The following is a 14,841-nucleotide window of genomic DNA, read 5'->3' as shown; positions in this document are numbered from 1 at the left end:
GAAATGCACAAAAACACAACACAGTCTGGTGCAGTAGAACTCACCCGCAAGTCTTGGGGATCAGAGTAAGATCTACATTTAGGTACAAGAGCAGAGTACAGACATGCAGAGAGAAAGGCTTAGAGTCAGAGTTAGTGTATGGGTGCGTCCTTGTGTGTGTGTGTGTGTGTGTGTGCATAGTAAAAGTTCCCCAGCAGAGACATTTCATCCCCTGGAGCCTATCTCACACTGTAACAATTTGGCCTATTGCTGCTGGCAATATGCTCACATACTGTATAATCTCACAAAATCATACGTACATGCACAAAAATCTGCCTCTGCTGCACTGATGTTCATGATATAAATAAGCATACAGTACAACATACATATTTACACATCAAGACAGATACTTCTCTCTCACACACACACACACACACACACACACACACACACACACACACACACACACACACACAAATCCAATCGGCACTAATAGCGGTATAAACAACTTCTCTAAAAGCCTAATTCATTGACAAACACATTGACACTCTCTCCATCACACACATTTTCCGTGCTTTCTAATGTAATAGTGATGCAATGGTCCTTTGCCACAGCAATCTGTTATGGTACAGTCGGTGAGACCAAGAACATATATATATATATGGGCAAATAGATAGTCAACACTGATTGATGGAGCAATATTGGTCTGGTTGGTAAGAAAAGTTTGATAATTAAGTAGTGTACTGTAAGTTGTATATTATGTTCTGCAGAAACCTTGTATCTGTGAAATGTGCATCCCCTCAATGCATTAACTTTTTAATATTATGCTGTAATTTTCATTTAGTTCCCCAGTCATGTGGCCCCGGGCCTTTCAGCCCACTGCACACAACGTTAGCTTTAATTTTGAGGAAATAATAAAAGGCATAAGATGGCAAAGAGTGCACGCTGTTTTGGGCATAGATTGTAATGGTATTTGATAGCTTTACCACAGAGGTCAGTTGTGGTTTAAACAAAACCTCAGCCGAACAGAACAGTAAGGCTGGCCATGGAGACTCTGCCTTCATTTTCATGCATATAAATAGATTATCTTTTTCTTTCCTTCCCACACTTCCACAGCCAACACACAGCTACTGTGTTTGGACTAGTGTAATTGCCCACTATTTCTTGAAGAACAGTTTTTCCATTTGCCTAGCACGTCTGTGCAGCATCTCCAAGCATAGCGTGGTTAGGTGCTTGTATTTGCAGCATATAGTTTAGGTCTCTGTGCAGGTCCAGTGGTACCACCCCTGGCAACCTCACTGTGACGACAAGAGTCACCTCACCCCACAGTTTTTTGCCAAGAATTAAACAGATTGTTTTTGTTACTTTTGGTTTATGAATCATGCAAACAATATATAACGTGTTGATAACAATGTCTGAGCTTTAAAGGTGTTTGTATGAGTATTTTTGAACTTTGGACTGAGCCATAGCTGTTTCCCCCTTCTACAATTTTTTATGCTAAGCTAGGCTAACTGCCTCCCAGCTTCAGCCTCACACTTAAAGCACAGACATGAGAGTGGTATCAATCTTCTCAGAAAGAAAGCAAATAAGCATAATTCCCAAAATGTTCAACTATTCTTATAGTGGTTTATCATTAAGCTGGAGTGCATACTCGAGGTAAAAATGCACAAAAGTGAAGCATCAGTTCAGAAGCGTTCAAAAAAGGTTACAATACTTGTTTGCTGCCATTCAAAAGCAGTACATTTGACTAATAGAATAATTGTGGTGTGGGTGTGTGTGTGTGTGTGTGTGTGTGTGTGTATTTGACATTTCAATCACGTCAATATTAGAATGTTTTTTTTATCATTCTTTCACTGTCACTAAAAACTAATTGCCTAGATGTTAAAATGATTTTCCACAACAAAAGATATTCTGCCACAGTTGACGGACACTATTCATTTTAAAAACATTCTCTGCTCTATAATGACCTCAATTCTAAACATCACCCAAACTATAGGCACACACAACTAAATCAAAACAATGCAACAACAGCCCCTTAGCTATTACAGTTTGTGTAACATGCATATTAATACAAGAGAGCTATTTCCAGTGTTTAAGTTGCCATGCAATAATCACATCTTTTCAAGTTGTGCTTCTGTGTCAAACAGGGGGTTATAAAAAAAAATGCTTTATGGCTTCTCCTGAAACACTGACCTTACAGAAAGCCACTGAACTGTTCAAAACAACATGATATACTGTGTGCATGTAGGTACACGAGCATGTGTGTGCATTTGCAACTGTGCACACATGCGTGTTTCTATGTGGTTACATGTGCACATGGTTACGTGTGTGTGTGTGTGACATGATGTACAGCCAGCAACATTCTATTCCACCAGCCATCATTAACTTTGACGTACAGCCAAATGTCAACATGTATGGTCGACTGCATGACTTACTGTTACAGATATGGAGTGGCTACCATAATGAACTTGCTAAGTGTTTGATGTAGGGGGCACTGCTGAAAGGGAGAGAAGTAAATACTATGATCGTGATGGCAACGATTAGTTATGATGATGATGATGAAAATCCCCTCCTTACTTGCAGATGTGGGTGGAATTCCTGGAGGGAGAGGAGGAAGACGGGAGGACAGCAAGGAGCAGGAGATGAAGAAAGCTGTTTGTGGAGATGGAGGACAGGAAGGAGAACAATTGTAGACTAGACTTTGATGTTTTGACAGCCAACCACTGCTGGAGGGAGACGAGTGTGAGAGCAGCATGATGATGATGATGTTAATCAACAATGATGACACTGTTGATGGAGAAGTTCACACAGATTTTTATTACTGAAGATCTGTGGAGCCACATGGTGTCCTTTTGTACAAACTAGGCCAGCCTGGGGGACAACATCCACCCTGCCTTAATGTCTTTGAGCAATGCTGTTCTGCAGCTGACCTTGTGCTTGGACATTAATGAAGGGGAGTGAGAGGAAAATTCTCTTTCCGAGATCAACATGTATCATATGAAGGGAACCAACATGAAGGGAAGGAAATGATGAGGGAGAATATTAAGAATTAAGAAAAACAGGGATAGAAGGAAACAGGTGCAGGAGGGATGGATCATTTTTCTTGAGGGATTTCATTTGTAACCTCCAGCCAAGTGCTACTGATGCAATATTATACTTTTACAGCATAATCAAAATGTTACGTGCTTTATTCATATATTACACTTATGTGTACCAACATGATTTATCCTTTCATTTGTTGTGCTATGAAAATACATAATACTGCTATTTAGGCATAATTCATACCACAGTACAAGAGCCCACAGTGACTGAGCTGAAATTCTCTCTCTCTCTCTCCCTCTCTCTCTCTCTAGATAGCTATCATCCAAACATGGTCTGACTCTGCCCTCTAATGGCACAGTCTAAACTACTACCTGTTTTCAGTCCTGCTTAACCAAAACGTTAGACTGACTGTTGAGCTATGAAAGAAAAACTCACAAGCATTACGACAGGTCTGATAACCTCACTACCAGTCTGGGTGTAAGCAGAGTGACTGAAACACTAACAAAGGGCTCATAGAATTCAGGGGGAAATAACTAAGATTAAATTATGTATTCAATGTGACAGAAATGCAGTTATTTTGAATAGCCATTTTATTGTCACAGATACTTAAAGCACTGATTTTATGTTACTTAGTTATTGTAAGAATTAAGGGCACCAACTGAACAGATCCTTCACTTAATAAATGATACACATGAAATAAAACACTTCCCCTTCATGTAAGCGAAGATGCATCTTTTTTGGCACTTTTGCATTCATGTGTATGTAATAATGCACTTACTCCATGTACAGTGCAGTCAATGCATTGTTTAATTTTCATTTAATTTTGATCAGTTTCAGTACTTTCCATCGATTTTGGGTGACTTCATTATAATATAAGTTTAGTCAATTTTGACTAAATTTGGTGTGTTTATTTTAATTTCACTACACGATTTGGACGGCGTTTGGTGTTTTACGCCCCCAACGTCATCTTCCAGGCAGCGCTGCCTGGAAGGCACTAGGATTAGGTGCCTTGTAGTCGATGTTGGGGGCTTAAAACACCATCGAGCGATATGGACTTTTGTCTACATTTCAAACTTAGTTACAATTAATTGCATTGTTCAAATCAATTTAAATTTTAGATTAAACAAAGCATTGCCTGACACATTACTATAACTACATTACATTTTACACCAGGTCTATAGGTCAAACTATCACATCTTTGAAATGCTCTGAAACCTTTGAATGGTGAAAGCTCCTGAATGCACCCTGAGCTATTGAAAAAAAGTGATGACTCTGCTGTAGAGTCCAGAGGAGCTTTACCAAACACAAGCTGTTTTTGTAACAACTTTTTAGGACCATCTGGTGGTCTTTTTCCTTAAATATGCATTGTGTCCTCCTTGCAGCCGCAGAATGGAAAAGTCCCACAGCAGGGCTGAAGCAGGGGTCTCCACAGAATCTTGTCCCATGTCATCTGGCTTTGAACGCTGTGCGCATCTGCGTTGGGGTGCGAATAAGTATCATCAGATGCCTGCTTGTTTGTGAGGGTATTTCGATGTCTCTCCACGGCTTTGGCGGTCTGCTCGAGGATTTCAGCGTATCGCGGCTCGGTATCAGGTGTCAGTGGGCGGGACTCCGAGGGATCGTGGAAAAGGTCGTACAGCAGCGGGGGGCTGTGGTGCGTCACATGTTCTCCATGACATAGACAGACCTTAGTGTCATAGCATCCACCGGCTCCCGGGGGAGAAAAGTTGGGAGTGAAAAAGTGCACCTTGAAGACGGAGTCACCTGGATGGAAACACCAACCAGGAGAAGATGTGAACATGCACATGTTTATGGTTTATACTGTGACAGGTTAAAGCGCACTTTTAACACATTTTGGTGCCTCTGCTTGTCAAATAATTTGCCAAGAATCAGATTCAGGGTTCAATAAAAACTGGAACTGATATGCAGAAAGGAATTGGAAGAGCTAAATCTAAACAATACCCGTCCCTCATCAGATTTCTCAGGTACATTCATGTTAAAACAAGCATGTCCAAGCTTTTGCCATTCACAAAATGTCACAAAACATCAGACCTTTATAATGGTCAAAAACATGTGTCTGCTAGATGATTGACTGCATGCTCTGTCTACATATGTGGACTTACTTCCAGGTGGGTGCCAGCGTACTGCATTCAGGTAGATTCCACAGTAATGGAACATAAATTCATGCTCTGATCGCTCTACCTTCCCCTCCAACAGTGGCATGAGGTTATAGCCATCTGATTGTCTGGGAGAGAGGTATTATTAAGAGAAACAGAGAGGGAAGAGGGGAAAGTTGAGATACAATTGTACTATAAAAATCAAGGGAGAGACCATTACCACAACGCCTTTTATTCAATAATTAACTATCTCACGTTGTAATGATCATATTATAACTAGTATATTCCGAAAAGTAATTATCTTGGCAACAGAATAGAACAAGCTTGTTATGTCAGGATCAATAGTAAGTAAATAAGTTAGGATAAAAAATTAAATAGTACATATGTCACCTACACACTGCTTGCAAAATTAGCTAAATCAGTTTCTACACAGCAGCCTTCTCCGATACAAAAGCCATAGTTGTTTACAGATAATAAAGGTACTTTTGTCTTCACACTGTAATCATCTGACTACAAAACGCCTTAATTATTATGCTCCGGTTTAGAGTAATTGTATGGTCCTTTCTCACCTCTTTTTGTAACTGTAAACAATGGTTTGGTGCACTATTGTATTCAACAAATACAGAAGCTTTTCAACCTTTCAAAGAAGAAAACTCTGGAGAAACAAATAAGACTTGAGTACACACAACACACAGACAGCACCCGTAATCTTTACCTGTCTGGTTGTGTGTCCGTGGCCAAATATTTCAGTGTTGGATACAGGTCCATGAGGCTAGTGGGTTCGTCCACTACTCTTCCAGCTGCCAGTCTGCCAGGCCAGCGGAAAATACCAGGCACCCTGATCCCCCCCTCCCAGCCTCCCATGGCTTTCCCACCTATAGGTGAGTGATTAAGAGAAATTGCACAACGCAAATATCTAGTTTTTTTTGTTGTAGTAAATGCAGTAAGAAATATATGCTTGTGGTATAATGTTCCTTTAACCAATATAGAACATACAGATTTTTCATCAACTTCCTATGCTGTAACTATTAATGCATGTTTTGAGAGATCAAATACCAGATTAATACATGGATGACAGCATCAAAGATGGCAGTTAAAGTGACTGTCATTAAAAAAAAAAAAAAAAACTGTGTAAGATGATGTCTACCTTTATAAATGCCGTTCCAGCCTCCTTTCTGGCCGATGATGGAATCAGCATCCTCTAGGTGTCCACCATGGTCTGATGTAAAGTACATCAGAGTATTGTTGGCTAGGCCAAGGGAGTCTACCGTCTCTGTGATTTTACCTAGAAAGCATATTAACATAGCATTAGAGATGGTTGGATATGGAGAGTTCCATAAACAGATAGAGACAGTAGGATTACTCTGACTTTCCTGAAGGCTAAAAGGACAAGTCTGTCTTATTTTTCGTAGTTTTGTAATTTCCAGCGGTTAGCATAACTTTGACACACGCATAGATGAGTACTATAGGTAGAACCCAGTGATGATGGGATGTTTGCACCTTCATGAAATGTTGCACTGGGTAGTTGATGGCCAATCAGACCAGTTTACCAGCGTCAAACTAAAGGGCCAGTATAAAATGTTTAACAATGCATGCCAATATATTTACCGATCATCCAGTCAACTTCTTCTAGGTTATCACCGTAGCGACCATGGCGACTTTTGCCAGCAAAGGCGGGGGTTTCAAAAAGTGGTGTGTGGACATGGGCCAATGAGAAGAATAGGAGGAATGGATTATCAACATTCCTGAAGAGAAGAGGAGATACGTTGTTTTTTTTTTTGTCAAGTATGATGAAGGATAAAGCGACACTCTATTCTTATTGTCAATAAATCCCACAAACAGTGTTGCCTGTGTAGCCAATCCCTGATATACTGTAGCTTATTCCCAAGTGCCATACACCAGATTGAGAACCTCTGAACGAACACACACATCAATGAGCCACATAGGGACTCGTTTCCTCATAAACACGGGCACTTTATTCCAAATCAATCCCACATACCTTGTCCTGGTGTGGTACATACTCAGGGGATTATGGTGGTGATGCCATTTTCTGTTTCAGAAGAAATGTTAAGAAAAGAAACAACACATACCTCTTTATAAAGTTTTGTGCTTCTCCCAGCAACCTTAGGGGCAGTGTCTCCACCGTCATTGGCTGTTCGATTACTTCTTGGTTCCTCATAATGATGCAGTTCCAAGTTGGCAGGAGTTTAAAGGGCATATACCACACAGCGGTTGCTAGGATACTGAGAAAAGAAAGTGCTACAAATAGCCACAGGCTGACTTCAAAGAGGCCACACACACGGACACACACCTGAAAACACATAACACACACAGTGCGTTTAGAAACAAAGCGTACACACAAAATAAAACCACTGCCATTGGACACGTCAATGAAGTTACTTAATGTACAATATGTAATTTTCTGCTGCTAGGGGTCTCTCAATCAAAACAATGGATGTAAACACAGACTTTTAATGGCGTTGTGAAGTTGCATATAAAAGTACATAATATGTCTTTAAAACCCTAAATAAACAATTAAAAATATCAATAAAGAATACATAAGGTATATAAAAAAATATGCATAAGAGAGTGAAATATCCTTACGTATAAACACAGTGAGGGAAGGGGAAAAATATAGCCACCTTACAATATAATGAATCACCACAAACTAAAACCTAAAAAATTACTGTTGAATTAACATCTCTCTGATAATGTCTCAACCAATATTTAACATTATCATCTCCACAATTGTCGAATTTATTGCAGGGCTGTTGGACTGTATTGCATTGGACATGTAATATTGCGCTACCATGACACTTCATATTACTGTCTGGGAGTGCAATTCCAAGATTTTGCCACTAGATGACATCACCAACCATTACCAAAGAAGTTACCCATTTTTGCGAGTAAAACACAGAGTACACTGTGTCCTTTGTTCACACATACTGTACAGTATTTAAATTTAGATCTGAATAGTTTTATAGGCTTCCGTCTTCCTGCTGGAACCTCTAACTTGAGTTCTCTATTTGGACTGGTTAATTCTTCCTCTTTTCAAGCTTTTTTTGTTTGCTCTACCTTTGGCACAGCTGGTTTCCATTCATCCTACCAGGTACCTGCCATTGCCAAGTCTTCACTGAGTTTCGACATTACTTGCTTTTCCCTAAAGCAGGTTTCTGGCTGATGTGACTGTGAATTTCACAATTGCTGCTTTTGTTCCAATCTTTTTTCTTTTTTTTTTAACCCTGTGGCTCATGTCTCAGTGATTACACATTAGTTATTTTGCTTTGGGGCGTACGGCACAACAACTCTGTTTTCCAATTTCTTCCTCTTCATCTGCTAACCCAAATGTATCTCTCAATTTTCTTTGTTTTCATTTTGGTTTCTAGCTGTAGCTTTCTAGACATCTTTTTCTCATATTACTGTATGTGCCTCTATATGTCTTTTTCAGATGTACCTTTGTGTGATAATTTCTAAGGAGAGAAAGCTAAACTGACCAACTGACAAAATCACCCTTACCAGTGTAAAAAGTCCAACTCCAAGCAACATGGTCAGATTTCGTAGTGCGTGCTGGAGGTCTGCCAGGATTTCACTCCCCTGTCCAGGCACACAGTCATTGAACAGGGTGAATGGTAGACCGTAGAAATAGCTGAATCCATGCTGGTTCGGATGGTGGCAGTGGTCCCCTCTGTGTTCACAGTTCACACCCAAGTGCCACTTACCTGCAGAGACACAGAAAGAAAAAGAGAGCTAGATAGAGAACCAGACATAAAACAACGAAAAGGAAAAAGAAGATACAGGAATGTGAACACACACCAGCCTTTCACTTTGCTTAATTGTTTAATTTCAACATCCTCCATACGTGGACATCTTTCTCTTGCATAAAACAGTGTATATGCCAAATGCAAAACCATATGGTGCTTAAGTGTGAAAATGTTGATGCAACTACTACACTCAAGTTGCCTCCTTATGAGAGAGATAATAAGTTTTGGGTGGTACCGCAGAGTGAAGATAGCCCTATAAACATGAAAGTCTGTCACTGAGTGAGTGAATAAGTGATAAGGTTGCAACCTTGGTCAGAGTTATTGACGATGTGTGTGTTGGTGCTTCCCCATTGGCTGTTGCTCTTTCGAAATGAATAGGCGCAGACAGCCCTGTCCTCAGGGGGCGCTTACAGCCGTTCTGTTTATTGACCAATCATTCCCAATCTACTGTATTACCCGCTAATATAGATGGAATACTCTGCTGGTGTCAGATCATCTTTGAGGGATGTTAGAAGTGTGAATGAATTTAAAGTCACGTAACATCTTTACATTGGATCACACTAGACAGATGGCCTTCTTACACACATGCAGAGTTTACAAATTTAAATTAATGATTGAACAAATGTGATATTATAATGATGGGTACCAAGCTGTGGGGCTAAATTATTAAAGACGGTAGTATTGATAATAGTATTGACACTATTGGTGTATGAATGTGTGTGTGGTGGGGGGAATGATAAGGTAGAAATGCGCTATATACTGTAAATGCAGACCATTTATCATTGATAAGCTCCGACGTTCAATCTGCACTGTCTGCAGTCCGTCATCCAGTGCCGCTGTTATACTCAAACACAGAGCTCCAATAACTTGCGACGCAGTTGGGAAGATAGAACAACGCGGTGAAATTAGTTTTAAGTTGGGTACTCAACAGACATTCATTATGGATTGCTAATGTGTAAGTTGTTTATTATAAATAAATATTTTTCAATATCTTCCATGTCATGTGACCCAGTGACTCCAAAACTAATGTAAACTTGTATTACTACAATAGACTTACACTCACGTTACGATTCTATTCTCTTACAGACAAGCTAAAACAAAAGCTGTCTGCATGTAGTCTAACTGTTTAGCTTAGTTTGCCACGTATCTTAAAATTTGACAAATTTTTGTAAACTTCGCTGCTGGCTAAAACAAACCAGCCCCTCCTCTCTCTACCAGTGGTACTTACATCATTTTAGCAGAGGGACAAGGACATAGGACAGGAGAAAGGACTGATACTGATTGATGTCTATGTTCTTTATTCTTTCCAACTTCACTCAGTATGGTGATTTCAGGAATAATATTTATTTTATGGACATTTTGTTTCCAGTGAGATTGTGTTGTTGTTGTTGTAAACTTTTACTGTTTTTGCTCGAGAAACAACACTTAGTTATCTTTAAAATATAAATAAATTCAAATCCTGTTCTGAATTTATTATCTTAAAAGTAATATATATATATATATATATATATATATATATATATATATATATAACATAACTGTACACAGTCCAGCCACATACTAGGTTTTGACCTAGTCTTGTTCTTATACTTTCTAAAACACACACAAAGTAAAAGGAGGAGTCGAGCACAGACACACACTCTATATTCTATACACCTAGCTGGGTGTAAACACGCAAGTGCCATCCTGTACAGCTGACCAAGCTTCAAGTACCTACATGATGGCGCACATCTGACCGGCTGAAGTGTCCATAACTCTGTTACCTGGGGGAGGGTCAGGAGACACTTCACAATGACAACCAAAGAATAAATGATCACATTAGGTTACCTCACCCACTAAGCTGGTGGTGTATCCTTGTTGCTGTAGCCTTTTAGCAAAGGTGGTCTCACTGGGTGGCAGCCCCCCTGAACCTCCAAGGAACAGCAGTACCTGCACACAGCCTGTGCTACCCAGTCCTAGTTAACAGACACACACATGAGCAAAAATAAAACAATATGGAACATACCGTCAAACATTGCTGTACAAATATGACCAGAAGGCTAACTTATGCACTGACAAATAAGTTTAAGAGTATCTGTTACCTGAGCGGAGTGCGTAGCGCCCCGTCATAAATGCAGCCCGGCTCGGGGTGCAGAGAGGAGCAGCAGCAATGTGCTGAGTCAACTTTACCCCTTCAGAAGCAAGTCTGTCTATGTTAGGAGTTCTACAGGGACAGAACAGGTGTAAATACATAGGTATAATTAATAGGTGGAACAGAGACATATGCATGTGGAGTTGTGCAACTGTATCTCAATGCTTGTGTGCTTAATACATTTGTAAATTTGTAAACTGGTGGTATGTAGGCTGTATTGCTATTGAGGCACAGTGCGAGCAGAGCAAAAAGAGAATAGAAGCAGACAATGGGTGAGAAAACAAGGAAGAAACACACAGAAACAGCACCGTAACACATTTGTTACAACTGACCTAATGGTGTCATTACCGTAGCATCCTATATCACCGATGCCCAGGTCGTCCACCATCATCAGAACAAAGTTGGGCTTCCTGTCTACCTTCTTCCCTGTGACATCTCTCCCTGCTGCCAGCAGCAGAGAGAGAAGATGTGCCAACAGGTGGGACCTTAGGGTGAAAAATTAAAAGTGCCTATTAGTCGACTGATCCATCCTCAGAAAATTAATCAGCAACAATTATCAGAATCCTTTAATCATTCAAAATATAAGCATTCTCTAGCCTCAGCTTCTAAAATGTGTGCTAATTTCCTCTGTTTTATAGCAGTGTTAACTGAATATATTCGGGTTGGCTTTTGGACTGTTGGTCAGACAAAACATTTCACTTTGGACTAAATTGTGAGGATCCGCTTTGGGTACCCTTTTTCCCTGACCCTCACCTGACTCCTGAGAAATTTGCCCCTGTACCCCAGCCCTCTCAATTGCTTTCTAAATTTTGCTAACTTATTTAGGAAATCCAAACCTGATTTTAACAAAGACAGCCTAACTGGTTGTTGAGTTGCACTAAAGTGCAATGAGATTGGTTTAGAAGTAAGCTAGAGAACACATCAACATTTATAACACAGTCAAATGAGGGAGAATGACACACAATGTGGCTGTGGTTAAGTCAGCTCCATAGACTGAATAATGGACGTAGCATTAGTGACATCACCCATTGGTTTGTGGACTACTGTTGTGAAGCCTTGAGTTTGGCAATTTGGCCATTGCCATCTTGTTTTGTTTTTTTAAAGTGGATGTGAAGATCTTTGAAAGAGAGGGTGGAGCTGGGGAGGATGACGTGACCAATCCCAATGGCGCTACGCTAAGCTAAAGGCTAAAGACAACTTTCTAAGTTCAAAGTTTCTAATTTTCAACCCTTCTGAAGCGAGTCTTCGTTTTATAGACAAGTAAACGCAGACCTCTGGGTAGTGACACCATTCATCTGAATGTACAACAGTACAGAAAATCGGCAGACTTTCCCTTAAGGGAATGCTGGAAAGACGTTTTAAGGCGACCAAAATGTTACAATTAACTTTGATGTAAAAAAAAAAAAAAAAAAAAATCACACAATGAGAGGGTCAACATTTGACAAAAATATGGACAACACCCAAAACAAGTTCACAGCTCACAGTGCCATGGATACACATGAGGTAACTGCTAATGAGACACTGGCTTGGCCGTGTCATCCTCCCCAGCTCCACCCTCTCATCCGAAAGGTTGGGCGAAGCCACGCCCCAAAAGGATGCCCTGCTTTGTCTATTTTTAAATAATTGGGACCATAATTTACTAAATGAACATCATGCTGTATTAGGGAAGATTTGAAACTTGCAATTGAGACCATAAATTAATTATGAAAATGTTTACTGAGGTAATAAATCAAGTGAGAAGTAGGGTCATTTTCTCGTAGACTTCTATGCAAGCCAGCTTCTTTTTGCGGTTGTGGAGTCACCCTCTACTGGAAATTAGATAGAATGCAGGTTTAAGGCACTTCCGCATTGGCTTCACTTTTCAGACTCTGACAGCCGCGTTCTATTTACCTCGCAACTCGGTTTTAACCATAGACAGTATATAAGAATGGACCAACAGATGCCGTTGCTCTGGACGGAGACCAGTGAAGGCCATTAGAAGCACTTTTCCAGTGATGGCTGAGCGTTACTGCGCAGCCTCCAACTGAGAGAGACAACGTAAATGTGACGTAAACAACGTGTCTGAAAGTTGTAAGTCTTCTGGTAGCTGTGCCAAGAGAAATCTCAATCATTCCGAATATTGCAGAGACGGAGAGCGTAGGTATATGTGAGGAGATAACATAGGCACAGGCTAATTATTGCTAACTAAAATGCTAGTTAACATTAGTAATTACACTTAAACAGCTAATGTGAGACGAAACTGCCTGCGCGTTTCTCCTGTACTATACGGTAATTCCTCTACGTCTGATACGAGGCATAACGTGAGGTACAAGGTAATGGAGCCTTTTATACATTGTCGTGTTTCTTTATAAATAAACAATGGACAAATAGAGTCTTTAAACGCTTCAGATGTAAAGTTATTCGCGCCAAAATGAATGGCAGTCAATGGAATGCTAACGAGAGGTGATGATGGCTTATTAGCATTAAAATGGCGCCATAGAAGGTTCGCGGTCCGGGGTCCGAGGAGACGCTTACCCCCTTGGTTTTAACGAGGTCAAAGTCGTAAACACGTCCCCTGACCTCGCAGTAGCCCGAGTTCAAAATCCAACATGGCTGCCCCTTGTATCAACAGTTGTGAAAAGCTGCAAAAAAAGTGCTTATAACATAAAGTTATAAGCACTTTTCTTATTTGTGTCACTAAATCAGTCGTTCACACAGGCATGTTCAACTTCTATCTGTGGACATGTTGTTACGCTGTTTGCATGCACAAAAAACGGCGTAATGCGTTGTTATCAACTGGTATTGCTAACAATAGCTAACCGGGCTAGAGCTAATGAAAACAATGAAAATCCGACTTTTAAGTAGAACGCATTCAACTCGGGTATGACGTCATTCCCAGCTCCGGCTTCCGAGTTCCAAGGTAAATAGAACGCGGCATAACGTTACAACATGGGCATTTGCCTCTTCCAGCAGGAATTGATCTCCCAGGAATGATTGATCTCCCCTGTCCTGTGTCGTGCTGGCTGATGTCATCTGATTGCAGTGAATGCGACGCACAACACCTTGCACTTTTTAAGTAGGCTAAACGAAAATAAACGTTTGCAAGTGTATAACTATAAGCGGTAACTAGCAAAGGTGCTAAGTGTGAACACAGTCTGCAGCCTGCCAGATATACGTAACTTATTTTTAGTTAATTCAGCCATGTAAACCTGCCATGTGGACTCACCTCATACCTGCACAATGCACTGATTCATTCACCTAACGTTACAAGCATGTGTGCATAAGAGTTAAAGAATGTGACACACTCCCCTCTCTGCTGAAGCCCTGGAGAGAGGACGCGCCTCCTTGTCTGACTCTACAGTATTGACAGGCTTATGAGCGCACAACCACATTTGCCGTAATGTATGTAGTAAATGCGAACAAAGAAATAATTATATATTTTAGAGCAGTGACTCCCACTGATTGTCCTCAAATGGTTAAAATGATAAGAAAGAAAGAAAAAAGAAAAGAAAATCAACACAACACAAAATAATGTTTTTTTTCTTCTCTTTTGTCCCCCTTTTCTTGAGAATGAATGCATGCTTTGACCTCTGCAGGTACTTAATCAGGTGAACTTCACAACTCATGTCCACACAAAGGCCATAACCTGTAATTGGAGGTCACAAAAAGAAGTGACTTTGGGAACCACTGTTTTAGAATTTCAGTAAACTGAACCTCATAAGTCTTCCTCAGTCATAGTTGGCATCCTCTGTTTTAGTTTCCTAATGCTGATGGAAACATTCACTCTATAGCTATCCTGCTATTGTATTATATCCCATCCATACTTATACAG

General features: G+C 40.3%; 1 protein-coding gene across 3 annotated transcripts; it reads right to left on the bottom strand.

The window, feature by feature from the left end:
* Positions 1-2,999: 2,999 nt before the first annotated feature.
* Positions 3,000-14,343, bottom strand: arsh (arylsulfatase H). Of its 3 annotated transcripts, none has more exons than XM_078261689.1 (11): positions 14,236-14,343; positions 11,363-11,515; positions 10,981-11,102; positions 10,732-10,854; positions 8,655-8,857; positions 7,229-7,449; positions 6,747-6,883; positions 6,286-6,423; positions 5,854-6,013; positions 5,145-5,266; positions 3,000-4,785 (listed from the first exon to the last, which is right to left on the bottom strand). In XM_078261689.1, the coding sequence occupies exons 1-11, from the start codon at positions 14,238-14,240 to the stop codon at positions 4,376-4,378; spliced, it is 1,794 nt and encodes a 597-aa protein (XP_078117815.1). In that variant the 5' UTR covers positions 14,241-14,343; the 3' UTR covers positions 3,000-4,375. The 3 variants fall into 3 exon arrangements, with proteins under 3 accessions (XP_078117815.1, XP_078117816.1, XP_078117817.1); XM_078261690.1 differs by having other exon boundaries at positions 14,243-14,337; XM_078261691.1 differs by having other exon boundaries at positions 11,379-11,515; positions 14,243-14,337.
* Between the last annotated feature and the right edge of the window lie 498 nt (positions 14,344-14,841).

This window comes from Sander vitreus, chromosome 11 (genome assembly GCF_031162955.1).
Source record: "Sander vitreus isolate 19-12246 chromosome 11, sanVit1, whole genome shotgun sequence".
Taxonomy (NCBI): domain Eukaryota; kingdom Metazoa; phylum Chordata; class Actinopteri; order Perciformes; family Percidae; genus Sander; species Sander vitreus.
This window is presented reverse-complemented; position numbering and strand designations above follow the sequence as displayed.